We start from the raw sequence: 27,746 nt of genomic DNA, 5'->3' as shown, positions 1-27,746 counted from the left end.
GGGAGAGATGGTTAGGTGACACACTAACACCTTGGTACAATCATATTTTCCTTTATATATCTTGGTTGCCTTTACATAGAACTTTTCAGATGGCTAAGTAAATGATGTGAAGTGTATTTTATAGGTGTGTAATGAATTTGGGTTAGTCCCAGACTACCTGGAATTTTCCAATGCAGGATAGATGAGAAAGTCAAAGTTTTACGCATATCTGTACCAAGCTATATCCTGGGTTGTCTGCACCCCAATGAGACAAGTGAGGACAATTATCCTGAGACATTTGTATTTTTATCATATAAACCTCTCAATTCTTAGTTACACTTCACCGACTCAGTAATAAATCCATACTTGAACATGTGTTCATTTCAAATAGGGTTAGCAACCTAACAGACATGGGCTCTCAACCATGCTAAGGAATATTAAACTGTCCATGTACTTTCCTCGGTATGTGTTTCACCTAACTGTGGGAGAGCTTTACCATACAGATGTATATCTGTCTCAGACAGTAATTCACATACTGTATTCTCTATTTCAGAAAGATAAATTTGTGAAGAAAAGAAATGTTGGAGATGTGGTTTAATCATAGGTGTAGCACAACAGCATGAATGTCCACAAAAATATGTTCAAGAACATGTTGACATGTTCTGGAATTTTCTGGACAAATGATGATTTTCAAATGAAGCTTGGTTAGGATATGTTTGGTTGCACGTAAGGTATGAGTTCAAGAAGTCATAGATCTACATAAAATATCAAAATTACCATGAGAATGCTGTGTGTTACATACATTCTATTGTCATGGAGAGGTCAGCACGAGTAAGGATGAAACAGAAGAATGGGTCGGCCTTTGTGTGGCAAGCCATTCAAGTTCAGGATTCAGGCCAAGCCTACAATTCAGCAATCAACACAAAACTACAGCAAAGTAATAAATGGGGGTGAGGTGTGTGAGACAGGTAATATCGTGACCAACAATGGAAATAAATCAAAAAAATCAGTGTTCATTTGGTGTTAATAAGACTGTGATTTGAAGAGCATGGACACAAAGATGTCCCATGGTCGAGCTGCATCCATTGACCGCACACTTAGTCCTGGACATAGTGACCATGAGTGATACTTGAGTACCAATAGGATGGACAACCTTAGGTTGTGGATGAGGCAATGGAGGAGCGACTTCCTCAATTTGTATAGGGGGACACTCACCAACATATTAAACATTATGCAATCATGACTCAAATATCTCAGTATATTAGCAATACTAGATGTCCCCATGGGTTCGTCCATCCCAAGTGTTCATCCATTGACTCCATCACACGCATTTCTTCGTTAAATACTTATCTATGTTACACGTAGACTCTCCCAAAAATAGCGGACACTACCATATATATATATTCAGAAAAGAACATGAACATGTTCCCATGCCATGACCAAATTTATGGCGCTCAACCCTACTTTTGTGCATGGAATGCTCTCTCTAACAGTGAGATCATTCCGGAAAACTCTGAAATTTGATATGGTGGCTCTACATGACCAGGTAATAGTAAAATAAATTACTGCAGGCCTATTTTCTGAGTGAAAACCCTTGCGAAAAATCAGACGTGACAGCCCGTCCAAAACATTCGATTTTGAACACACAAATTGAAATTACGAGATGCCGAAATAAGGCATCAAGTCAATTTGAAGTCTAAATCACTACAAGCATGCATCGTTGACCCATTCGTCGACCGGAGTATGAAAACGGCATGGCGGCTGGGTGTGACATAGTGTGATGGACGGTCAGATGAGTGGGTGAACACCTGGGACAACAGACTCTCATGCACCGTAACTCTCCACTGGACTCAACATTTAGATTTGCATAAAACTAAATGGCAGGCATTGTATCTACGATGTGAATCAATCCATCAGTCAAAACATTACTTTTTGCGTGCATGCATTGATGAGCTATTTGCTTGACCACCGAAAATGGACGAACACTGGTGGACAACTAGTGAAGGCATCTCCATTTCACTAACATCTGGGCCTGCTTTACATGAGATCTGTGACGGACATTTATATGTCCACATCATTCAAAATGCCAAATTCACCAATATGATATGCAAACATTGTTTCTAGTGGCTCACATGAGGAAGGAAAAGGTCAGCTTTCATGGGTCAAAAATTAGAATCAACCGTTATATGTAAAGTGATTTCTATTGTATGTACTGGAGGGATGAAATGGGAGGGATCTTCTTCGGACAGAACAAGAACACGGACAGTATACAATACAGGTATACTCTGGAGAGAAAAACAGCCAGAGGCGAGTCCATCATCCAGTGTTCTTTGAACATTGCATGAGGATTTGTGTGCGAATTTGTATCAGTGGTGTATCGGGCTTGAGCCGCACCACTAAAGAGTTGTGTGGTGTTGCTATTGGGAGGGCATGCGGTGCTTGCCCTAGGATTCCCACGTTTTAATGGCATAATGTTAATCCGTTTTGCTCTTGATGATGCGTTCATCTATAGCGTGATATGAGATGGGGTTTTAATGTTCAAGGAGGACAAAGATGACGTACATGTTAGCCCTTGGTATACAAAACATCTATGAATGCCGAGGGACGCGCGTGGAGCACTACATCTTCATCGCTTGACCTTAAGAGAGTCGTTTTAGAATCCAGTGGAAAGAGCAAGCTCAGAACGATGTCTCATGGGTATTGGAGTGCATGAGGCGAAATACTAAGGGTATCCACATGTGATGCGCATGACCGAGGGTGGAAGCGATGACGTGCTGAAACCTAAGAGCGTTGAGGTCAGGGGGAAAAGCACTGGATTAGACATCAACGGCGCATGTGAGCTCGTTCTGGTAAGTGGTCAACAAAAAACCTTGGGTTATCCAGCACTGGGGCACAAAATGTAAGCTCGATGACAATGCAGTGATGGACATCACACAATTTCAGAGTTAAATGTGTCTATGAACATACTCAAAGGTTCCAGACATATCTTGTTCGACACCCAGCGGTCCCTGTGTCATGCGTGATGGACATTCCAAAACGACATCATTCTATTTCATGCAACATATGTAATCTGTGTCTTGCAACGGACGCACATGAGAATAATGATGGATTTTTAAGACATATGAAGGGTAATAAATACACCATAAGATGCATCCGATGTGGGACAAAGTTCGTCATTTGTGCTGGACATTCTGGACAAAGCTTTAATGTCACCTGCAACATTGATTGTTTTTTGGGACAGGCTCTTCCCTGATGCTCATAGAAGCTGTAGTGATTTCTCTTTGGATAATGAGCGAAGTACTATTCTAAAGGGCGTGTATAGGTTGATTCCATGGAATAATGTTTGTTAACACTGTTTTTTCTTCAGACGGAGCAAAATTTGATGTTCGTCGTCTAAAACTTCAAGTTCAGCTTGCTTGTCTGTTCCAGAAATGAGATTTGATTTCAGCATTGCATAAATGTTTTCTCCTGGACATTCTCCCTATCTAAATACAAAAAATTGTGGATGTTGAATTGCACTAGGAATGGTTATGGGACAAGGAGAATGAAAGGGAGACGAAGGTGACGCCTGAAGCCCTAAATGGAAGAGGGTGACGCGAAAGGGTGACGCCTGAAACCCTAAATGGAGGAAGGTGATGGGAAAAGGTGACGCTTAAAACCCTAAATGGAAGAAGGTGATGCCTGTACGCCTAAAGAGACGAAGGTGACGCCTGAAGCCCTAAATGGAAGAAGGTGACGCCTGAGACCCTAAATGGAAGAAGGTGACGCGAAAGGTGACGCCTGAGACCCTAAATGGAAGAAGGTGACGTGAAAGGTGACGCCTGAGACCCTAAATGGAAGAAGGTGACGGGAAAAGGTGACGCCTGAAACCATAAAGACAGGAAGGTGACGCCTGAAAGCGGACAGGACCGCGCCCAGAAAAGGAAAAACAATGCATGGGACAAAGAAAAGCTGGAGCTGACAGTGCCAAGGGAAAATAATGGCGGATGGGAAAAAAAAGAAGTGTGATGGACAGCCACTTACCACACCTCATGGGAAAAAGAAGGGGGGACGCTGACAGCGCAAAGGGAAAAAAATGGCAGATGGGAAGAAAAAGGGAGGGTGACGGACAGCCACTTACGTGATGGACTTCCTTTTGCGGAGAGGGTGACGGGGTGACGCTTACAGGGGTGGAGATGTAGAAGCAGATAGATAGGTGTTCCTCAGAGTAAAGTGACCGCCGTCCTCAAGCGGGAGGATAAAGAGATACTGTTCGAAGAAATTCTTAGACTATAAGGTTGCATCTATTTCTGGGCTGTCGGTCATTCCAATCTGCATCGAAGGCTGCACAGGGCATCTCGAAGAGATTCTTCGGTCTGATTCATTTGTCCCTCAACAAAGAGTAGCTGAGAGGCATTCGTGGATATTCTTGCTGATTGCGACGCGGATAAAGACCATGTAGAAGGCAATCGAGATGATGGGAACAATCTACATGGTTGATCAAAGCTCCGATCAGCGATTTCGATGAGGTTATAACAGCGCTGAATATCTGAAAATAGTATGTCGCCTTCGTCTCCACAAGGATGTCTTCAACGTGTCGTCGGAACGTCGCTGGGAATGCAGAGTCCGTTTCTATGGGGTGGTATGAGTGAAGCACGCTTCAGAGGACCGGAAGACACGTCTATATCTGGACAAGAAAACAACAAGGGCACTAACTTTCGACTTTACTCAACACAGACCACAAGGCCGTTTTTTCCCCCTGCTTCCTTCGACCACTTCGATTACTCCCAACGCCAACGCGAAAAACCGTGTCCTATGAGCCCAGCCTTTTATACCGCTCGTCCCGAATTCTATGATCAGCTCTCGTCATTATAATCAGCTCTTCAACATGACAAGACTGCGCTCACGTCATGCCATCTCCTTCCCCTTCCCAAATTTGCTCGGGAGGCCCTTCCACCGCGTGTCAATGCTTGGGTAGACAAGGTGAGCTTGGCCTGAGGCTCAGAAGCACCCTCACGACCAGCCGCTACAGACACGTGGTTCTCGTGCTCAATGAGTTTGAGACCTATAGTTCTATCGCAGAAAAGGCTGGGATTGCAGAGTTGCAGGAAGGTATCAGAGGTATTACAGAGCTATGTTAGAGATCTGACGCTGTTGATACGTGTACACATAAGTATAAGAAAAGTACACAGAAAGAATACCAGTAGGCGGAGGCTGAAGTGGAAGGAAAGGTGAGAAATAGATGTACCGCTCACTGCTTTCGCTGCCAGTGCGCAATGTCTTGATCTCTCCATGGAGTGCTTCCTGTGGGAGAAGTCAGTATCAATTGCATTTCAAAAGGATTTAAGATATGGAGAGGGCGCGGTAACAGGAAGGAAGGGTAAAATGTGTGCATAGAAACAAGGTGGCTATATGTTAACCCATAGGATAGAATATCTGACATTGTATGGTAGCTAAATCTCCATGCAAGACAAATGGTATGGAACAACAGCGAATTGATGAACAAGGGATTGAAGCAGACAAAACTTACATTTCGCAACTCAATGGTCGCAACTCTGCTAGTCGCGACTCTGCTATTCGTGCATTCCAGGTCGACCATGATCATGTCAGCTTCTGCAAGACAGGAAATGATCTCTTGGCATGAATAGAAGTGTCAGCATGCAAGACAAAGGGTACAATAATGAAGCAGAAAGAAGGAAGTGGAGGAAGGAAAGTAGTACCAACTCACCTGACGCTGGCTGTGATCAAAAAGCTTCGCCTGATTTGATTCATTTGAAAGTCGGAGGTCACACAATTGGTCCCTATATAGTGCAACTTGGCACTGCAAATCCTATTTCACTGCACCTCAATCAGCATCGTGCACTTGCCAAATACCAAGCTACATAAATAACACGCCATGTACCACTCCTCGTAATTACGCACACCTTCATCATACACAGCCGGGCAACTTCAGCTTCCAGTGCATGCGCCTCGGTGGCTTTGACAGCTTGGTCCTGTGCACATGTGAATGTGTGGAGAGGTGGAGAAGATGGGTGAGACGACAGCTATCCTGATTATAGCGACAGGGATGTCTACGGGGTGCGGATGGTGGAACATATCTAACACAAATAGAAGACATACTTTGGCAGTGCATGACAACGCGCCCAGTGCCATCTTTGCATATGGATGTACCTGTGAAACTAGATTAACACGGTTCTGATTCAGAGGGTCCATACATTCACGATCTCTCCAATGACAGCGTCGAATATCCTGAGGGGTTCGAGATATGCGTCCTGGTAACCATCGGCAGCATCAAGATCTGCTTGTGTATCTTGGCCAACAGACGCCACAGTTATCGCAGGTCCCGAAAGTGGATGCATGCATCTTGCAGCCTGTTGTGCATCCCAAAGTGCCAATTGGGTATCAGCCTCCACTTCCACAACAGGCGGAGCAGCCTGAGCCTATGTAACCACCAGAATTTAGAGAGAACACGGAGACTGAAGGGCAAGTTTGAGAACCTACCTCGAGATTCGGGGTCAATGAAGCACATTGATTATAGACATTCGGAGGAACAGTGCTACGGGTGCAGGGATCCTTCGAGCGCCATCTTAGTTGTCTTCCAGGATACTCATTGCGCATGCTCATAGACTCAGACTCACAGAGGTTCTAAAACTTGTTCACACCGTCTTTAACACTGTCCTTGACCCCCCAGAAACCGATGGATTTTGCTACGGGGCCGGTGCTAGACGAAGGATGCGTCAATATCAGTGTGAAGGGAACTAAGTGATCCTCATAAAGCTACGTACTGAGCCCCCACGAGCCGTTGCTTCGTTAGTCTGCTACTGCATCTGCAGGCATTTAGGGTCGCTGTCTTGTCCTTCGACTTAAGGTTCTCCACGGGCTTATTTCACCATATCCTGACATGTCCATTGCGAGCTCCAGTAGCTATAAGTTGATACGATAGCACATACGAAGGCATCCATGGCCACCGACATGATTGCAAATGGTGTTAGTGCATCTCCGTCGCTTGCAAGTGAGGTTTCTGCTTCAGCGGGCAACACTGCCAGCAAAGGAGATGGGTCTAAAATAAGAAGTCATAGGTCGATTCGAGTGAGATGATTGTACAATCTGTGATTCAGAGTGAGCGACACCATAAAAGCACAGTGTGACAATACCTTGATGGCGCCAAATATCCCAAAGCCAGCCGCAACGGTCTCCCCCTGATATCTATCTTTACACCATAACATGCACAACCTCTGTCTGCTTCTCAATTCCTTATTCCGGGCCATCACTGAGTGGTGGGGTTTTGTGGCTTCTGCAGGGCTTGAGCAAACAGAGTGCTAGAAGTACCCTCAAGAGTTGTACATATGTTTTCGTTGACGTCGTGGAGCACGATTAGCACAGCAATACAGATGAAGCGTTGAGACATCAATATTTTCGGAAACTGACATGTGGCTAGTGATGATTGTCCCAACCGCTTCGCGGATGCGAATGTGATTACCAGAAGAGACAGTTACCTTAATGCAGAAGCTCTCATAAACCTCCAACAGCGACGAACAATTCATGTACCAAGTTCCGATATTCTATGTGGGAGCGTGTGGGTCACCACACTGGTACACTCAGGCTGGTAAAACTTCATGCTCGCTTCGACCATGCTTTTATTCCATACGTAGATTTTTTTTATCTAGTCCAGCATTGGCAATGTATTTTCCATGAGGGTAAATGACAATAGCAAAGAGTTCGTCATCATGCAGGAGTGGATCCCCGACTGCCTGATTGGTCTTGAGATCTTAAACATTGAATCTGTATACTGCATGATATGTAGCAGCACTCCCAAGCAAATCACCACCAGTCAGTAGTGACAAGTGATTGCATGAATGTCAACGGTAAAAAAGGGTATATATATTACAGGGGTCGCTTGATACGTTGGCTGCACCCCCGGGCTGCGTTGATAGTGTCCAGACTCGTCTTGGTAAGCAGAGAGTTCTGAACATTCAGCACTAAAGTCGAAGTGATGTTCAAATGAACGACAACAAACTTCACCGGCGTTCCCATTGCAGTCAGCAAACATGACCTTGATTCATTGAAGAAACCCTGATGTAGGATACGCGGCATAAATGTGAACACTCTCACCTTTCTGTGTGACCTGCAGCATGACTTCACCCGCAGCCGAACTGTTACCGCACATTTGTGCACCAGTACCGACCTCTAGTACATTTGCTAGGACCTCCTTCCACGCACAAAGATGCTTTTCCAGTGGCTCCCATTGCTCTCACTGAAACGTGCACGCTGACGAACAGTAAACGTGTAGAGATTGAGTGTTCTACAACAGCTTTGCTGAAAGAAGACTGGTATGGATCACTATTCAAATATTATTATAAACAACAGTATGCCGAGAGGACATACCATCGATCGCCCACCTCTCAATCCAATCTGCTGCTGCAGGATTGACGCGACCTCTGAAAATGGGAAGGTCATGCCAGACGTTGAGTGAAACCATCTTCCGCTCAAGCTGTGCTCGGTCGAGTTCTGCAGTCCTGTGAATGGTTCAAATGTGTGGCATCAACAATAATGAACTGACTTACCATATCTTTTGAGAGCGGTGGGATGGCTATCGAGCCATGAATGTAATTCTAGTAGACCACTATCTATTCAAAAACACCTGCAGAAGCAAGAAAGTCTCATGATCTTTCAGAGACAACGGTGTCAAACTTGAACAAGGTGGCAATGCTAAGGCCGTGGCATCGATCGCTGCAGATTGACTCTGAGGGCAAGAGGAAGAAACGTAAGAAAGCATGCGATGATAAGCAGTTTGCCTGTATACAGCATGAATCAAAAACCTTTACCAGTCAAATGAAATAATACGTACGGCTAACCAGGTTGTATGAATGCATCAAAAACAGGCTTGAGGAATTGAATTGACTGCGCTATTCCCCCTCTGGCATAAGTTTAACGGGCCATGCAGAGTAAGACGAGGAATGAGCGGTGAGAAGAGTAAGGGTTGGGGCGACGGGCTTAAGCAACGCATGCTCAGAAAGGCGACAAGGGGCAGACACAAGTTAACATACCTCTAAACCACGTCAGCAATGAGTGCAGACGGTGAAAGAGTGGCGTCAACAGTTGAGCAAACGTTCAAACATTTATTCTCTGTGGCGCATGATGCAAGGGGCACGGACTCTGAGCACGACCCCGATTGAAAACAAGGGGGGAAGTGTAACATTGTCTGGCACCCACGACGGAAACTTGAAAAGAAGGTTGAAAGTGAGACGAGAAAACGAACGAACTGCGGTCCGCAGCTGCCTTTTTAAGAGAGAAAAAAACAAAACAAAAGCAAGCAAAACAAACAAACAAGACCGAACGTGGGACTTGGGGAAAATTCGAAGACCAAAACGAAAATGGGAAATGGGACGAGGGACTGGGAAAGGCACGTGACCTGGAGGGATTCCCGATTAGGACTAGAGTGGGGACGAAAACGTCCGGACTCTGGAGGGTCGCAAAAGGAAAAACATGACATGAGCATCCCAGCCTATGCCCTGTACAGGGAAGAACGGCATGTAGGAATGCGCAGGATGACTTCAGCATGCGCCTGATTTCTTCCCAAAACAGGGAGGAACATTCTAGGCGGTTGGAAAAAAAGGGAAAAAAACAAGTGGAACACGTCGGTCGTATGCTGGGCGGACGCAGTAGGCAAGGCTACAAGACAGACAGAGGAGGTCCTGTAGAGTAAGACAAAACAGCGGAGGCTCCGCCCTCCAAGTTGAGAAATATGTTAGAAGGACAGAAAAAGACAAAAAGAACACACCGTTGCACAAAGCCACAGAAGACAAACATGATACACTCAATCGATATGCCAGATGGCGGCATGCAAGCAAGATAGAAAGTTCAAGAAAGTGAGGTTGTCACAAGTTGGTGCCAGCGTGGCAGAATAAGCTTTGGGTAAATCCAGTTCCATCAGCGACCCCTCCCAGGAATTACAGCCCAAGAATGCTCTGCCTGTAATTTTAAGGACAGAGGGGGTGCCACACCACCTAGCGCGACTCTTGAATAAACAAGAAGCACGGCAAGGCGCACACGCTAGGCAGTTTGGATAGATGGAGAAAAGAGAAGAGAAACAACCAAAATCAACCGCGACCAAACAAAAGCAAATATAATACAGGCACAAACAAACTTTAATCCCACATGTGTCAGACAAGTCGGGCACATCGTCGCTCACGCCATTGCTAAGGGAACCGAATGTGTACTTCAGCTCAGACTACTCTCCAGACCAACAGACGGAGTCTCAGTCAAACTGATGCGCAAGCTCTACATAACAGTGGCCATCCCGAAGTACACCTATGGAGCAGATGTGTGGTTCAGAACAATTCACCATGAAAGCGCGGACCCACTGCAAAGAGGATCCATAGGAACTGCCGAACGTCAAGTTGACGTCAAGCTAAAGTCCCACGAACTGCCGCGCTAAGTACTACTGGAGCTATGAGAACTACAGCCACTGACACGCTCAATGCGCACGCCAATCTTCTTCCAACAGGACTACTACTCCAGAGCATATGCCATCAAGCAGCACTCCGTCTCGCTACGCTCCCAGAAAACATCCCATCAGCAAACACCTCCATGCAATAGCTGGTATTATTTGCAGACGCTACAAAAATAGGTGTGAAGCAACATTGGAAAGGAATTCAAAACATCATACAAAGAGCAACAAAGAGGCAGGCATCCACAGGGGAAGCATCGCGATCGAAGAGAACAATTAGGAAGCGGGTGAAGCGTCCAACAGTGAAGAAAATGGCGGGGGTGCAGTAAGGATAGCAGGGGAGAACTTGAAAGCACATCGAGTGAGGAGAAATCAGCCTGGAGACAGTAGCCAAAAAGCAAAAATGTACACAACAGGTCCAGTAGATCACCCCCTCGGAAACAGCGATCCTTTTCCACATACTGTTCTTCAACTAGTGCAGAGAGTCAGTTACATAGCATCGGAACAAGAGGTTACAAAATTACCAAGGTATTAGCATTGTCGCTATAGTTCTAGAGAGCATATAGTAAGTATGAGCTTGTGATGGAACACCCAACGACATACCTTAACTTGAGTTGGTGTTAGCTTATCGAAGTAAGCAATCACCAAATTCATCGGTAGTGTCGTTCGTATTATGTAATCTGTCTGAGCAAAAAAAACGCACACAAATTTCTACAATGGAAAATGAGCATAAAAAAATAATGTAAACGGTGCACGTACCGTCCATTTTCCTTGGTTCCTGGACGCATCCTTTCTGCCTTGACCGATTTAGCTTCTGAAACAGCTGAAGCCTTGGTAATAGCAGAGTCGTTGGTTTGCAGGATCGAGTGGAGAACTGACTGCCAGAATGAAGGTGGCAGAGGTAGGATCTTGACCGTCATAGCAGCTTGCGTAAGTATAGCACCAGTGTTATTTAGGTTAAAATCAGCATCGAACAGCCTGAACGTTCGTGACTTACAGTGGATTGATTACAATTCTCACAGGTGCTCAGCTCGAGCCGTGGAGATTTGCTAGCGTTAGTATCATAGGCTGAATTTACACCCGTTTTAACTGTAAAAACTGGGAATGTTGCCATATTTGTATCTTGAGCTCTGTATGTGAAGGAATGAACTTTGCAACCAAAGTTGAATCAATAATGGTTTTGAAACGTGAGTATCTGGAACTTAATCGTACTGAAGGAGAAATGGACTTTGTAGAAGAAGTGGATTTCCTGTCCTGGCGTTTGGCAGAAAAAAATCAGCTGCCACTTACACCGGGACTTACAAGGAAACGCTGGGTGTAGACTTGATGATACTTACAGATGAAATGGAGTGCCTTGTTTTCGGCTGCGAGAAATCCAGCAGCAACTTATACCAGGCGTTAATTCAATGTGTTTGGCACACTAATTTCTCGTCGTCTGAACATGTTAATAAAACATATATGACCCTTCAGTAAGGGTACCACATTCCATAAGCCTTCCCCAACATACCAACTCAACGTCTCATCGAAAAATCATGGTGCCTCTCTCTTCATCCCTGCTCCTGAAGCATTCATCAGCTAGCATAAAACATATATGACCCTTCAGTAAGGGTACCACATTCCATAAGCCTTCCCCAACATACCAACTCAACGTCTCATCGAAAAATCATGGTGCCTCTCTCTTCATCCCTGCTCCTGAAGCATTCATCAGCTAGCACTTTCCGGGTCGGGTGCATGCTGTTAACCTTCCAACGGAAAAAGACCTCGGGATTCGAGAATAATGTCATTAAACAAATGAGGCTGTGTTACAGACAGGGGCTGTAATTTGGAGAGGAGGTAATCGGTCCTGTTTTTCAGCCTCATTCTTGCGAGCTGCCACGATACACTGTGGATGGGCAGTAGCTGATTGGATACCTCATTCCAAACCAGAATAGAGAAGTTGAAGGACAACAATGTTGATCAGCGCATGTGTTTTGTCGAGAGGGGGAGGGTGAGTGTCAAAAAAACAGAGCGAAACAAAGGTTGAACCGATGGACTTAGCTATATATTTGATCAAGTCAATTTGTTGTCATTTAGATAATTCATAGTTATAGAGTTAGCTGTACATAGCTGATGTGCGAGAAACTGGACTTGTCATGGGTTCAACCCGATGCAACGTGATCATGTTTCCACATCTTTTCATACTGCAAATACCCGCCGGCTACACACAGTGAGTCCCGTACAGGACGTAGGTTGTGACACCCCAACTTAGCACGAATCCGGCATGAACCAGAGCCACCTTCCAATAAAGATAGGCGTGTGCTAGGCTGTAAATGCGGAAGACACCCCCTGGGCACTGTAGCCAGAGCATCCTGCCCTGTACAGGGCAGTGGGGTGCTTCATCTCTAGCATAAGTCCAGCATGAGCTGGAGACACCGCCCTACACAGGGAAGCGTATGCTACGCGGTTGGGAAGCGGTCGTGGGAATAATTAAAAGACCTTGCTTGCAAGGTCATATGCCACATCTGACAAAATCACTGCCAATAATAAACAATAATAAATATCAATAAATGTTGAATGTGGCTGTATCCAGTTTACAGTGTTTGAACCATGTCATTATAACAGCTCAATTCTGCCCTGGATAAATTAACAATGAAAGAGATCATAGCTGCGGTAGGTGACGACAACTTGAGAAAAATCCGAGACCATACAGGCAAGCAAGGTCAGACTCGGCAATGCTGAACCCTAGTGATAAGTAAATGAATATGACAAACAATGGCAAATTAAACATGCTGCCAATTCAGCGGAGTTTGAATATTTGTGAGTGTACTTGCATTTCACTAGGCGCCGTCGCCGGCGATAACCTTCTTTCGAGCACGCACATGATCCTTCTTCGATCTTCCTCGCAAAATGATAGATGAGAAACACACTCAAACTCGAAGGCATGCACTTCTCAAGAGAGAGAGCTTCACGAGAGGAAAGCTTGCGCAACACAACACAACACAACAACAGGATGTTTCAAAAAATGCAAGATGATATTGTGGATAATAGAGGGCATCATAATAACGAGGATAGTGCTTCACAGGGGCTGAGGACAGTGTCCTTCATCAAGAACGCGAGCCAAATGGCAGGGCAACTTTGTAAGAAATACCCTAAACATGCATGAGCTATATGAAACAGTGAGTCGAGATGGAAATAAACCTACATATATGATTATCACGCCTGTTCGTGCACAGTCAATGACTACCGTTGTAGCGGGGCGCTCTGGCAGGACAGGACAGGAGTGGCAGGGGTCCTGGCGTGGTGGCAGGAGTCCTGGCTCGTAGTCGGTAGTCCTCGCGTGTGTCATAGTCTGTCCTCGATAGACAGAGCCATAGCCTCCCGCCATAGAGGTCTGGCCTTGGTTCCCTTGCAGTCCGTGCCCGTTCCATCTGGTGATGAGAGTGGTCTTCGCTCCCTGTGCTTGACATCTGAGATCTGAGTCCTGGTTTTCGCATTTTCACATTTTTTTGCTCCGGTCTACTTTTCGACTTCTCTTGGTTTCTGGTCCCCAAATTTCAAATTCATGTCTATAGAACCTGTCCCGCTCTTCTATGGTGACTATAGTGGCAATGAGGAACCGTCTACGTGGTTCACAGAATTCCAACTCTCCCTTCCAACAACATGGACCGACACTCAGCGTGTCCGGCGCTTCTCTATGCAACTCGTGCCCGGACAAATGGCAGACCAGTGGTTCCAGTCACTCAACTCAGTCCAAACTGCCACATTTGCGGCACTCACGATAGCTTTTTTCAAACGGTGGCCACTTCTGAAACTGCCCAAGTTATCTCGTGCGCAGCAGAGAGAGCGCGTGGCTGCACATGCACTGAAAGAGGGTGATATTGGAGCATTGGCGCCCAACGGCAACTTTGCGCATGTTGTATGGGCAACTGAGATCTCGCAACTTGCTTTGGGTATGGGAGATTTAAAAGGAGATTTGATTGAGGATGTGCTCGAGGGCATCCCCGACCTCCTCAAGGACCACCTAACATGCAGTTACTCAACATGGGACAAGTTCGTTGAAGATGTGCTACGAGTTCCCAGCATCAAGCTCCAGTGGAGTCGTGAGAAGTTGGAAGATAGGAATCGTCGAGACACTGACATTGCGCAGTTGAAGGCATGGAGTTCGTCTGTACTGTTGCCATCCTATCTACTGTCTTCGCCAATCACCAACACTAACCTTCATACTGCCCCGCCCACTTGGGCAGATGATGTGTGCTACACAGTTGCTCAGACTCGACCTTCGCGCGATTTTTCGGCCCTTCGCACTTCCTGTCGCAACCCATGGTCCAGTCTTCAGTACCGGCGTCGTCGTTTGCGGACTCATGTTCAACTCCCTCACACAGTATTTGCAGTACTCCCACATCACTCACACTTGAGACGCTATCCAACATTCTTCGACAACTCGCCATATCATTTTTCCCACCATGCTACTAGTACACCACATTGTCCTACTTGCCGGTGTCAAAAACCTCTCCGTCTCGTTCAGCCGCCACATTCTCGTCATTTTCGGACTGCGGCCACACATTCGTCGTTCGTGGTACAACCGCGGACGGTTGCATTTGGAGAGGGGGGAGGTGTACCAGGGTGGTGGTCTGGCGCAGGTTTCCGCACTCCCGCACATTCATCTTTCGTCTTGCAACCGCGGACGGTTGCATTTGGAGGGGTGGCATATGTAGCAGGGCGCTCTGGCAGGACAGGACGGGAGTGGCAGGGGTCCTGGCGCGGTGACAGGAGTCCTGGCTCGTAGTCGGTAGTCCTCGCGTGTGTCGTAGTCTGTCCTCGATAGACAGAGCCGTAGCCTCCCGCCATAGAGGTCTGGCCTTGGTTCCCTTGCAGTCCGTGCCCGTTCCACCGTAGGAATGGAACGAAAGAATGTCGACAGCGGTGGCTAGTGCTCACAACTTTTTCCCACTGACTAAGCTAACTCAAATATTTCCACGGGTGCGTTTGCAGAGGATTGATTATTTGCGTCCGACAGAACCCTCTTCCACATTTGTGGAGTCGGGGAATGTAAATTATTCTTATTGCTATAGCCTCCGATTTTCACTACAAGTGCAACACAGTTGCAGGGTTGTTGGCAGTCAAAGCCCAAGTAGAAAATCTGGCAGTCAATGACATCGAAATCCTGGAAAAATCATGCAGAGCATTCAGGCTGTAGGTATTACTCAGACTTGGAAGTCAAAACATTCAGCACTAGTCCCACAGATGTATTACTCGGATATGTATATCTCAGGAGTTATATCTTGCGGGTGCGTGGGTACAACATGCCCATCACGAACGTCCGGGACTTTTTACTTTGACCGCCTGCGATTGTCGCAGCACTAGTATTCTCTCATGTTTAGAGGTATCATCGTAGTACCTGAGTTGTGTATAGCTTAGATGTCCACATATGTATCACCATTTACCTATTAGATAAGTTCGAACCTAACACAAACTCAAACAATCCGTCCACTTCCTGATATCGGCATATACACCGCGAATTAAGAATGTAGCGTACAAGCTCGAGTGACAATATGAATCACATCAACGTTCTACAGCGACCTAATTTTTCTCTAAATTCCGACGTGTACAAACTTGGGGTGGAGTTTCAGTTCTGGTTTACAATGTCACAAATTAATAACAATGGTAATGTGCAATTGGCAATGGAGGAGATATACATCATTCGTCAATGTCCATCGTAAGCGAATATTCTGAGACAAAGTCCAGTGTCTGTGCATCTTCTGGAAGCTGAGATGTTGGAGTCTTGCATTTCTTTCCCCTCGCCTCTCCACCCTTCTTCCAGCTGGTCCCTTCTGGTTCACGCTGCTTGAGTTTAACAAAGAACTGTTGGAGGTCATTTGAGGGAGGGAAATGATGCCAAAATATTTGAGGCGCTGTGAGTGAGTTCACCCTCTTGAAGTGCTCGTTGTCCTCATCGTTCCTCGCCCATGCAGACTTCCAGTGGCATAGTGTACACCTAACACGGACTTTTCCCTTCTGATTGTAGACCTGTATGCCTTTTAGCCCTGGATCACATCCAGCTTTTCCACACATCTTGAATTTGTAGCCAAAGGCACGTGATGCAGGGGTGTCCTTCCCAATCTGACGGCATTCGATTTGTCGGGAGCCACTAGCAGTAGTCGTGTACAACACCACTACAGTTGTGTGATCTAAAACTTGATGGTTTGACGTCAGGATGTCCCTCAATGCAGACCAGGGATCTGTTTGTCCGAACACTCCAGTCTCTACAATGAGGGAGCGCACAGTATGAGATATTTGAGATATGGAGCTGCCAGAACCGCCGAAACCAAGCACAAAGTTGAACTTTTCACTGAAATGCCGTCAGTGAGGTCCATTTACGCATCATAAGAGATCCTTACTTCTTCACCAGCACCATAAGTGATTCGAAGTGATGATGGAACCTGATGGCAGGATAACTGCCGACAAGGAGGAGAACCCTCTGTCCTCCCCTTGCCTTGGCAGTAAGGTCGCACCAAGGCTTCTTCCCGGTTGCCATAATGTTGATGGTGGCGTCACTCTTTGCAGCAGAAGAGGCTGCTCCCATGCACTCCAGGAACTCTTCCCCAAGGGATTTTGCAACAATGTCTAAGACTACAGCGTTTCCTTTAGTAACCTCATCTAAGTCAGTGTTAATTATGACAAAAGAATTCGGCGGACATCCAGCCTTTATGGCCTTATGAATGAGCTCTATCCCATCTGCAAGGTTCTTGAACTCGGACGTGTGTACGCCCTGGGTGATGGGCAAGGTGCGAATGAAAAGCTAGAATGGATATTCAGTACTACACGCAAAAAGAATGTCAGCCCCACCGATGTTTGATTTTTGTGACCTGTAATGGTTAATTAATTCAACCTTGGTGGTGGTTGCAAGGTAGTCTTCTTCCGACGACTCCACATTGAGGTTCACAAGACACATCGGCCATTCCATCTTCACTTTCTTTCGTCTACCAAAGCCAGCATACACGTATGGCAAAGGGGAATCCTTCTTCTTTCCAGTCCTTGCGCAAATAGGGCACAAGAACTCTTCCTTGCTACACACTACAGAACCATAAACAATGCAACCGCTACTCCGAGGAACGAACTGTTCGCAGACGAGTGCGTGGCAGTTGTTACACTGGTGTTGGAATCCAGGTTCTATCACGTCACAGCACATGTGGCAGTATATTCCAAGCATGTTGGACAAGGTTGTGGATGGGTATTGAAGTAGCTCCCCGCAGTTTCGGGAGAGGTTGGATGCACCCTGTGGAACCATGTTCCCGACATCTGCCTCCCCTGGGCCAGCGCGTGAAATTCCGCTCAGAATCGCACCAGGTTTTGCTTTTTTGGATCTGTGGGGAGGCATTTCGGAATGGATAAAAAAGGGAGTGGAGTGCTGTAGCATTTCGAATGTCACATATCACACGTCACGTGACTTATTTTGATTGGCTGAGACGACTTGTGAACCCTCACTTGCCGCTAACGCTTCAACTCAACTTCAACTCGCTAACTCTCTTGTGTGTCTCCAGTCTCACATATACATCTTAATTCTGAATCCCACAGCCTTTTTTATACTATGCAGCCACTTTTGTCTGCGAATCGGAAGGATCATATCTGTGATCTTCTTCGACGGACGGCGTACGTATTCCCAATGCCATTGTGTTTAAACTCTTGAAGCATTCCAGACCAAATCGTTCTAATCATGTTTTGCCAGAGCCTTTTGATCTGCCCTCTCTTGATCATCGAGCGGTATCAAGGCGTGGTGTTCGTCAAGCCACCGATGATGCATCACAAAGTAAACCTGCGAGAGATGTGGATTCAGCGTGTCACCGAAAGGTGTATTATCAAAAGTGTGAATATGTCACTGATGATTCTGACTTTCATTATCATTTGACATTAAAATTAACGTCATCAGTAAATGGCAATGATAAGCGGATTGGCATCCTACGAGACCGCAGTGTGACCTGGCTATGGGATGCTTTCACGACAGTAAATAAATCTGACATAGTCAAAAAGGTGAGTAAATGATTCTCTTTGGTTGCCACGTACTCAAGACAAACAAGTTAGGCATTTGAAATGTGCCATGTTCACACATTTAATTTATCATACGAGAGAGTCTGACAAGTTACGCTGTGCAAGAGAAGTCGAGGAGCCTCAAATTTGATGATCCACAGTTTTGGGATGAACTCATGTGTCATGCACACCAAGAGACGAAGGACAGCACCCCGACTGAAAACGAGAATGATACTGAAATCTTAGGCGAGGCTGCGGAGACCGACAGTACTGACCCATCCGATGACACCAACGTGCCATATGGTGCGTCTGTCATTGCCGATATGCTGGGCAATGTTTCGAGTGTTCAAGGAGTCGAAAAATTGAATGGGAGACTGATATCGAAGGCTGACGCGGAGAGCATGGAGTTTGTGGTGGATATTGGGGCCGTCAAGGACGCTGATTGCGAGCCAGATACCCAAGTGGCGTTAGGGCGAGGGAAAAGGAAGAAAAAAGAAAATACCTTGTACTCACACTGAATTTGGTGCCACCGCGACGAAGGAGAGTAAGTAATCATATGTATTTTGCATGTAATTGAAGTAAACACGTCGTCTGGATACATTAGGAGGTAGCGAAGGCACATTTCGCTTCCGTTCATCATGTTGTGACATTGTTTCGACATACCTCATTGTGACCTGTGACCAAGACGACACCGGCATCAGCCGGTGTGACGCGTGACTGTCGGTAGTCTGATCTGAATATTCAGGCTGAATTAAATGGCCAGGAAAATATTTCCTTTCTTGCACGGTATCTTGTCTTGTTTCGCCCCTCTCTTTTCAGCATGTTGTTTACTTCTTCGGAATTGGCGTTCTCTTGTGGATTTTGATCGTATCCGGATGTTATGCACTGACCCCCATTTCAAATATTGTTGTGTGTTTCTGAAGCCTCCCACAAGTTCAGGTCGCTTAGTTCCAAGCCCTCCCTACCAATGGCAGTGTTTAGAATGAATGTCCCTCGATGAAAACTTGTGCACTTGATATCAATGATTGTCCTTCTCTTCGCATTTACATGATGTCGTGTAGTATGCGTTGTATTATAACTCACCGTACCATCTTGAGGCTATCATGCTTTGTTCGCTACTGCACATAGAATTTGTACATGATTACCATCAATAACATCGATTCATGTTCGAAGTGTCGCTCAGATCGTCGTGTGTTCACTCGGTGACCTTTAATGGAACGAATATCAACATTTGTGTTAGTGGGAAAAGGACATGTGAGAATCCCTATGAGACCCAAGTCAGGATCCGGACATAAATTGACTGAATGTCTTTTTGCAGAACGTTTGAACTTGCGTCTCGTAAATGACCGACGTAGGCGTAAGCACATCAGCGACTTGAACACCAGGCTGCGCGAGTTACTTGAAGTTTTACGTACCACTTCACTGGACTTGCACACCAGGAATTTACATGTCAAATAGGCACATGAAGCCCAGTATGGCCAGGGTGCAACGGCATCATTTGATGTCTGCATTGCAATCGATATGGTGAGATAAGTTGGACAAAAAACCGGTTTGAGTGCATTGTATGTGTATCGTCGCGTTTTGCATCATAACTTTGCAAAGTCTTATATTACGTTGGCTCGAACTCGTTCATAACTTTGCGTTTTGCTCATATGTAGGTTTCCGAGTTCAATTTTCTGTGTGACTGAATTTGAATTTTGTGACATGTGCGCTTGTTCTAATGCAGGGCGACCTTTGCAAGTAAATTCAAGAAAGCACCACTACAATCATTACTTCAAGCTATCTTTTCCAAGTTCCATGATATTGATACATCAGTAAGAAGAACGATAATTGTGACCGGAAAGTTTCATTGCTAACCCAACAAGGTCAAAATCAGGAAAGCTCGCTATGCAACTGTCCAGCCTCTGCTCTAGCTTCTACTGCCTTGACATGGTTGACGAACAAATCTAGGGCATCCTTTGAGGCATTATCGTTCCCAGGAGGAATCACATGAATGTCATCGATGAACTGTTTGATGCCTTTCTCATGCTCTTTCGACAAGGAGTTCATAAGTTTCTCTTCAAATGTCTCCAAGGAGATGGTTTTTTGAACATATGCAAGCATCCATTCATAGATGGGTAGCAATTGATGAGATGCTGTGGACTGTTTCTGGGTTGTTTTTGGAGGCAAGTTGGAATCGGCAGAAGCGCAGCCACGATCAATGTTTTCAAGATGAACTTGAGGCTGAGCTTGACGTTCTACCTGACCTATTTCGGTATCCTCCATGGATTGAGCTGAGACGCAAGTATCACCGTTAGAGTCATTCATTTTACTGGTGATGCAATATAGCGTGTACAGGAAATGAAACCAGCATTGCAAACACTCACAATGTTGTGACCAATTCCCCGCATCCTTCAACACATCTCACACAGACTTCTCCTCCTCCAAAATGGTTTTCACCACCTTCTTCCATACGGGCTCATATTCTTTTGGGCTCATTCTCAACAAAGATTCCCACAGGATCTGATCCTCAGGATTCCAATCTCTGTTCTCGGAGCCCCGGCGCATGAATCCCTGGAAGATCAACTGGGCTTCCAAGCTATCGAAGGGGTTTCTTTCATCTAGAATAAAAGAAGGCTTTTTGAACATGGGGTGTAGCATGAAAGAGAAGATGTCGATACCCTTTTTTTCCCAAGGCTTGCAGGAATTTTCATCTAGATTCCACTTCTGCCTCAGGTAATCCACGAATTCCCTCCAGGTCATCTCGCCAAGCCAGAGTCCGCCTACAATTCCCTGGATGTTGTCACAGTCATTGCCGTCACCATTAGGAAAAATAATATTGGCAATGCTCTTGACGTCATGCTCAAATTCTTTGACATCCGCATAGCTGGGCTCTTTCCTGAGGACAAAATTGAAGAAGGCGATTGGAGTTTCTGCAAAACTGTGTCCTGAACAGCGTCACATTGTCAGTTGCTTAGAAGAGATGATGCGGTATAGGCTTATCAACCTTCGCTGTACCACTCCCATTGTGCTGCACTCCAGAAGAAAAGACAAGGATTGTGTCCCTCGTGCCAGTGTCCTGGAAGCTCTCCATCTTCCAAATGCCTAGTTTCGTGAAATTCGCTGGGCTTCTTCAACTCGTCAAGTGCCTGTGGCTTGATGGTACGTTCAAATGTTTTGCAAATTCCCTGAACGCAACCGTTGATCCACATGGAAGGATACGGGGGACAATGATTCCTTCCCTTGGTCATTAATATTCCATCCTTTTTCTGACAACATGTCATGCGTTGTCGAGCATAGGTGAATGCAATAGACTTACCGAAGAATGCCTTGTTTGGAGCTGTCACGGGATCCGCTGACAGGAATTTGCGCCCTTCAGCGAAAGCCTCATCATAACTCTTGTTCCACCAATCACGACACATGCGAATCTTCCATTCATCCAAAAGTGGGACGCTCTCTTTGCCAGGTTCCGTGAGGTAATCCAACTTCAGTAACTGCTCCACAACCAACCGCCTAGTGAGCATGTGTTGGACAAGCATTGTCCCTGTGTTCTTTCAACAAGTCTCCACCATGTTCGCCTTCTTGCCTTTCAACTTCTTCATACCCTCTTCCTTCCAAAGCTCCCATAGGTTGGAGCACAGTACAATATTGTAAGAAAGTTCAAGCCATAGATCCCGGTACCTCAGGGGCAGCGGTACAAACCCTCGCTTCCTCCCACCTTCAAACACCGGCACACGGCACATTTTGTATGGCTCCGTCGTTCCAACCTGGATGATCTCGATTTCTTGCGGTTCCCTGTATGTGATCCAAGTGTCGTCGTTCTTGAGCGAGTCATCCATGACGATCTCGGCATGAACAAGCGGAATTGCAAATGAAGTAATGGGCTTGCGGAGTGGTACAGCTGTGGAGTGCCTTGTAGCATTAGTAGCTGATAAGCTAAAAGCACCCTTTGCCATGCGTTTGCCTTTGGATTTGACTCTATCGACGCGCCCAATGCTGCTCCCTTTGAGTGTGGTGCGTACCATTGATGTCTTTGTATATTAACAAGAATGGAAGTAAGGTGGGGTTTGTTATTCTCGAAATGCCAATGGAACACTCCTAATATATATGCTCCACGCACGTGTCATAGCCTTGTTCTCCCGGGTTTCCAAATCCCATTTATGGTAGCCCCCTGGAGTACTCTAGAGCTAGTCTATCAAATTTTAGCCTCATGTTTATCGCATGTATCCATCTATTATGGATCTCAGTTTTGGTGTGGAACTTCTCTCTGTTGCCTTCGAATTTGATGGTTCTTTCGCATCTCAACTTCTATATGAGGTGCGCAGATTCTAGTACTAATATTTTGAATAGTCCGGTCGTACCTAACTTCTTCCATCCTTTTTCATTATAGAAAACCGCTAGGTTACAGCCTAGGACTGTTCCAAAACGGATTTCGGGCCAGCTGGCCTCTCTTAGATGCCAAAGGTTGCTGGCGGCTCTCCAGATTGTGCGGGAGGCAAGGGAATTGCAGTCAAGTAGTATGTGTTCCATTGTCTAGGATGAGCCACATAGTCCACACTGACCTCTTTGTGTGTAGTTGGGGATTTTGTCCCAAAATTCCCCGATCTTATACGCCTCGTGCAAGCTCTTCCATAGGAAGCTCTGGATGCTTTAGGAGTGTCTCGATCTCTTATTAACAGCCATATTTGTTCACAGGATGGTGTTGTTCCGGATATGTCATATATCGCGTGTTGCGCCATTGCTAGGTTCATCATGGTGCGTCTCCGTTGTTTCGTGGGAGGGTGCATTTGTCTTATGCTCGAGTAAAAGAGTTTTTGTGAAACAGTGTTCAGTTTCAGTCCAGCGAGTTCTAATGGTTCATCTATTTTCGTTGGCACTGTGTCCTGATCAATCTTGAGCATGCTTTCTTGAGCTTGCTCTAGTATTGTGCTGGCGGTATGTTGCGGAATGTTGTTTTTCCATCCGGCAAAGGTAGTTAGCGCGCATCTCACTCTCAGTTTTGCGACTATGGCTCTCATGATGTTGCGGTGAGGGTGAGTAATCCAATTTGTGTCTTCTAGTTTCGAAAGGTTAATGGTTAGATTCTTATATAGTTTTGGTGTTTTGACGAGAATGCGAAGGGGAATGTTAGTAGGGAGGGTGGAAATGGCTGTAAGTAGAGCTCCTGCTTCTCTTGCTCCCGGTGCTGCTAAGTCTTCTGGCAGTTTTATCGCTTTGTTGCGGATGTTGCCATGTCCAAGCCACGCAACCCCACTGGATTCGTGGTCACTGTTCCTGTTGATTTGGTGCGAGCATGCGATTATGATCCTGATAAGTTCTGGGGTATTTCTTTGTTGTTCTCTGATTTGCCTTGCTGGGAGGGTGCAGGGTGTTCTGGGGGTGATGAAAGCTCTGAATCCTGAGTCTAAGGAGTCTGTTGTGGGGAAGATGGGGTCGAAGGGAGCGGGAGCTTGGTCGCTTTGGGTTTCTTCGACGGTGGCTATTTGCTCGGGTGATATGTTAAGTGCATAGGGTGTGGTGCACGACTGAGGGTTCCATTTTGGGAGGATACAGGTGAGGATGTCTTTTGCGAGCTGCATGCACTTGAATGGTTTTTTGCATTGCAGGGTTCTGTCATAGGTACAGTTGGTGCAGGGGCACTTGTGGTGTTTCCTGTGCGACGGGTCCTGTCTTAGTGTTAGGGCCTCTAGCTTGCCTACTGAGAGGGCTTTATGTCCCGCTCTTAGGCAGTTGGCGTAAAGGCGGTTATTCAGTTTCTTAAGTTCGTTCGAGGCCCCCAGGTGGAACCAGACTGGTAGTTGTCTTGTGATTTCTGGATTGATGGAGATTGCCTCCCACCTCATCTTATATTTTTTGGCCGCCTTGAGGATACATTTTAGGTGGGTCGGTAGTTTCTTTAAGGACGTGGCCCATGTCTGAAGAAAGAGGTTGATCTTTGCTTTTGGTTTGACTACAGGAGTGCTCTGGGCAGCTTTAGCAATTAGTGCATGGGCAAAAAATGCCCATTGTGGTCATTTAGCATGTGGCGCAAGGAGGCCTTTGAGCCATTTGAGTTCTATGACATCGTTGCGGTCTCTTAGGTTGAGTATGTTTGTTCCTCCTTCTTTGACTGGTGCATACAGGATATTTATACTGGCAGAGTTATTGCCTTTGCTGTCCCACGCAAATTTGCGAGATCTTTTTATGAGTAGGTCTTCGATTTCTTTAGGCATCCCTTGGGCTGTTGCTAGGTATAGGGACATGCTTCCTACAGTTCGCTGAATGATAATCTTCCGTCCTTCTATTGTAGGGCGCCATTTCTCCCATCTTTGGAGGGTGTTTTCGATTTTGTCAAGAATCGGGGAACATATGTCCTGTTCATTTGTGCCATTGACCCATGTGCTGAGGATCCTTATGGACTTGCCTTCGTTAGCTATGTCTATGTATGTTCTTCGGTAGGCATTCCTGTGTGTCGTTTAATTTTCTCGTTGTGATAACTTTCTCTTTTTTTTTCTTTACCAAGGTTATCTCCATATGTAATGGCAAACAGCACAAGATACGCACATGATTTCGAAGACAAAATAATCATGTGATAAGAAAGTTCTGTGAGCATTCGAGCAACTCAACCAAGTTGACTGTGTTCCAAACCGATACAAATACAGAAAAAAAGAAACTGTACCCCAATGCGCCCTAGGCACGATGCATGTCCCGCGCATCAATGCATCCTGTATGGCAGGTAAAATATTTCAGTATGATTAAACCGATTCTCTTGCTAAGGTTCCAGTCTGCGGGATTGCCTATGTGCACACCTGCCAAGGGCATCTTTTTTTTTGAGGCATTATATATATATCCAGTTAGTTAGGGTTAGTTCTACAATGTGCGCTCCTGGATTATGCGGAATCTCGTGGATGCCTTGCACATTTTCTTCCCCTCTTCCATTTCCGGACATTCTATGAGGGCTGGATCTGCGACCTCACTCGCTACTTCTTGAGTTCCTGCAGCGCAGATCCAAGCTATCGGTCAGCGTTCTTCGCATTTTTTTAGAGTCCAAATACTGACAATCCCACATTACTGCATACTCTTGTATGATATGACAGCACAGCGCAAGGAACAAAATCTGGGTCCTTCGCCTCTCTTTCCTATATCGACTGACGTTCTAACCTTCAGTACTGATACTTGTGTGTGATCAAGGCTTGTCAACGCTGCGCTTCTTGGTGGCCATTTTCGGATGGTTTGCCGTTGCACTTACAGGAAACCAACAAGTCTTGTGCAGGTTGGAATTCTATTTGTATGCCCGCCGACCCTGACTTGCCACGAGGTTCCAATTTATGACTGTCCTTGCAGGGTGTAGTGTGCTGGTGTTCCCTGACACTTTGGTATTTTGTTAAAGGAATTCATTACATGGAAGCAACATTGCAGATAAGGTGTAGGATGTCTCCCATGCAAAGGTTTAAGGTCCATGTAAGTAATTTACAAGAGAACGGCCGTAAGGTCAAGTTGACATTGACAACAACATTTTATTTAGAATTGACCAGGCCTTGTGTCCCACGGGTGAAGTGAATAATGAGCACTCGGCCCCGGGGTCTTCTGAGCGGTGATATAAGGCCGCGGGATACAACATTTACATTTAATTTATATTTTTACATAATCCATGTTGCATGCCGCGCGTGCCAGTTACACCGCGACCGAACTTCATCTCTTACAACCTATCATGTTCTCGAGTTTCCCGGCTCTCAACAATCAATGTCGAACAGTTCATCAGCTTCTCTCACGGCAGACAGAGTGTGCAGAACGGACCTAGTGGTGATACAAAAGCTCGACCTCGACCTAGGCAAAGGATTCTTTCATTGGCACCAAGCCAGAAAATGAATGTTGAGATATCTCTCCACCTGGTGCGCATGATACATAGTTGCCATCTCTGCTAAATTTGAACATCTAAAAAGGTCCACATGTATTTCTGCTCAGTCGTGGGAGAAGTCAACCTTGCTTCGATGTCTTGCTTGTCGCCATTATCACCCAAGTGACCTCTTGAGAAATGCTCCGCTTGGGGGTACTTGAACCAAGCTTATCTTGTCGCCTAGTTATTTCTAGGTTTTGACCTTCTGCTTTCTGTCATTTCCCTCTGCACGCAAAAATGGGTGCAAAGCCACCTGCCCTCTTCTGGGGATTGCTAGCGCTTGGCCAGTTCCTACACGTCTCCCGACAGGTGGTTTCTGCGTCAATCATAACGCCTCTACCTGATCTCGACAAGGCATATTGAGCTTTAGTCGGGGCTTACCTCGGGGCAGTTCACGAGTGTCGACCTGATCAAGGTCCGTAAGCATACTATCTTTCTTGCATATCATAAATCGCCTGCAGTGATACTAATAGAATTACGGATATGGTTTTACATTTTGATTTAACAGGCGTATTTCTCCCGCATCGAAGGGGTCAATCTACAGGTGCCGATGCTCCGCGCTGTGACAAATCTGTCCGCGCTCCAGGAGGCTGCGATCCTGGATTATGAGGAGCTCACCTACGTGCCACGTAGTGTGCTCCATGGGATCCTGGTGCTTGTGAAGGATAATGTTGCGACTGTGGCATTTGAAGGTGTGTTTTGATAGTGTAGAGTGGAAAGCCAAAGGTTATAGCAATACGTGAAGGAATGGACACAACTGCGGGTTCATATAACTTGTTGAACTCCGTGTTTCCGAATGATGCAGGTGTGGCGAAGCGATTACGCGAGGCGGGAGACATTATTCTTGGTATGTTTCCTGAAGGCGCAGTATAATATCAGAATTCAACACGGTATGCCACCGTAGGTAAGGAAAACCCGTCTGAGTGGGCACACTTCCGTGGAAACATAAACTCTGGATGGTCAGGTGTACTTTGACATTACGACACATCCGTGTCTTGTCGAGTGACCTTAGCCTCTCTCCCTCCAGATTGTGCTTGCAATTTGTCCATTTGGTAATAGAAGTTGTGACCATTTTTTGATGCGAGGGAGCATGTGATTGCGTCGAAGGAAATAAGACAAAGCCTGCGCTTCTTCTCCGTCGGAGAGTTTTGCATGTCTGTCTCGCTTGCGAATGATGGAGGGTCCCAAACTATCGCTCCCAAGCGCCAAGGAGAATGAACGCGTCAGCAAGTTCTTGTGCTGTGAGACTGTTCTTTCTCATAATTTAAAACCCGCGCACGAGCTTGCAGGAGTTAAGCCAATAGGGCTCAGGAAGAATGTTGTAGAGCAGCACAGCACCAAGGCCAAAGGTATATAGGTGAAAAAGGAAAGGGAGTGGATGGGTGGGGAAAAGAAAATATGAAATGAGCTGCAATACTCAAAACGAAAAAATAGGACGTCAAAAATTCCTCCTGCACAACAGCAAATTGATCCATTATA

The 27,746-nt window shown here is 45.9% G+C and overlaps 8 protein-coding genes across 8 annotated transcripts; 3 read left to right on the top strand and 5 right to left on the bottom strand.

Moving 5' to 3' along the window:
* Nucleotides 1–5,082: 5,082 nt before the first annotated feature.
* HD556DRAFT_1450960 (uncharacterized protein) lies at nucleotides 5,083–8,734 on the bottom strand (the record flags this gene model as incomplete). Its single annotated transcript, XM_041307860.1, has 8 exons — nucleotides 5,083–5,262; nucleotides 5,883–5,951; nucleotides 6,079–6,129; nucleotides 6,180–6,398; nucleotides 6,909–7,018; nucleotides 8,344–8,474; nucleotides 8,523–8,548; nucleotides 8,600–8,734. The coding sequence occupies 8 exons, from the start codon at nucleotides 8,732–8,734 to the stop codon at nucleotides 5,083–5,085; spliced, it is 921 nt and encodes a 306-aa protein (XP_041152694.1).
* Nucleotides 8,735–13,888: 5,154 nt separating this feature from the next.
* Nucleotides 13,889–15,277, top strand: HD556DRAFT_1424227 (uncharacterized protein). The gene has a single exon (XM_041304578.1). It carries the CDS (start codon nucleotides 13,950–13,952, stop codon nucleotides 15,171–15,173), a length of 1,224 nt encoding a protein of 407 aa, XP_041152693.1. The 5' UTR covers nucleotides 13,889–13,949; the 3' UTR covers nucleotides 15,174–15,277.
* An 807-nt stretch (nucleotides 15,278–16,084) lies between these two features.
* Nucleotides 16,085–17,765, bottom strand: HD556DRAFT_1450957 (uncharacterized protein; the record flags this gene model as incomplete). Its single annotated transcript, XM_041307859.1, has 3 exons — nucleotides 16,085–16,736; nucleotides 16,786–17,186; nucleotides 17,277–17,765. 3 exons carry the CDS (start codon nucleotides 17,763–17,765, stop codon nucleotides 16,085–16,087), a joined length of 1,542 nt encoding a protein of 513 aa, XP_041152692.1.
* A 336-nt stretch (nucleotides 17,766–18,101) lies between these two features.
* HD556DRAFT_1450956 (uncharacterized protein) lies at nucleotides 18,102–18,930 on the top strand (the record flags this gene model as incomplete). The annotated part of the gene is made up of 4 exons (XM_041307858.1): nucleotides 18,102–18,249; nucleotides 18,315–18,415; nucleotides 18,467–18,514; nucleotides 18,574–18,930. 4 exons carry the CDS (start codon nucleotides 18,102–18,104, stop codon nucleotides 18,928–18,930), a joined length of 654 nt encoding a protein of 217 aa, XP_041152691.1.
* Nucleotides 18,931–20,815: 1,885 nt separating this feature from the next.
* HD556DRAFT_1450954 (uncharacterized protein) lies at nucleotides 20,816–22,416 on the bottom strand (the record flags this gene model as incomplete). Its single annotated transcript, XM_041307857.1, has 5 exons — nucleotides 20,816–21,339; nucleotides 21,399–21,546; nucleotides 21,602–21,660; nucleotides 21,711–21,935; nucleotides 21,996–22,416. The coding sequence occupies 5 exons, from the start codon at nucleotides 22,414–22,416 to the stop codon at nucleotides 20,816–20,818; spliced, it is 1,377 nt and encodes a 458-aa protein (XP_041152690.1).
* A 1,092-nt stretch (nucleotides 22,417–23,508) lies between these two features.
* Nucleotides 23,509–24,234, bottom strand: HD556DRAFT_1250283 (uncharacterized protein; the record flags this gene model as incomplete). The annotated part of the gene is made up of 1 exon (XM_041298910.1): nucleotides 23,509–24,234. A coding segment is annotated over one exon (726 nt), but the record flags the coding sequence as incomplete, so codon positions are not given.
* Nucleotides 24,235–24,489: 255 nt separating this feature from the next.
* On the bottom strand, nucleotides 24,490–24,813 carry HD556DRAFT_1188518 (uncharacterized protein; the record flags this gene model as incomplete). Its single annotated transcript, XM_041296121.1, has 1 exon — nucleotides 24,490–24,813. A coding segment is annotated over one exon (324 nt), but the record flags the coding sequence as incomplete, so codon positions are not given.
* A 1,691-nt stretch (nucleotides 24,814–26,504) lies between these two features.
* Nucleotides 26,505–27,242, top strand: HD556DRAFT_1314463 (amidase signature domain-containing protein; the record flags this gene model as incomplete). The annotated part of the gene is made up of 5 exons (XM_041300936.1): nucleotides 26,505–26,576; nucleotides 26,638–26,682; nucleotides 26,776–26,959; nucleotides 27,073–27,114; nucleotides 27,172–27,242. The coding sequence occupies 5 exons, from the start codon at nucleotides 26,505–26,507 to the stop codon at nucleotides 27,240–27,242; spliced, it is 414 nt and encodes a 137-aa protein (XP_041152687.1).
* Nucleotides 27,243–27,746: the final 504 nt, after the last annotated feature.

The sequence above is a fragment of the Suillus plorans genome, assembly GCF_016647745.1.
Source record: "Suillus plorans strain S12 chromosome Unknown HD556scaffold_116, whole genome shotgun sequence".
Taxonomy (NCBI): Eukaryota; Fungi; Basidiomycota; class Agaricomycetes; order Boletales; family Suillaceae; genus Suillus; species Suillus plorans.
Note: the sequence above shows the minus strand (reverse complement) of the source record. Positions and strands in the feature narration are given on the sequence as shown.

Bases quoted from the DNA above. Each gene is read 5' to 3' on its own strand.
- HD556DRAFT_1424227 (XM_041304578.1), top strand. From the start codon at position 13,950: ATGTCTATAGAACCTGTCCCGCTCTTCTATGGTGACTATAGTGGCAAT.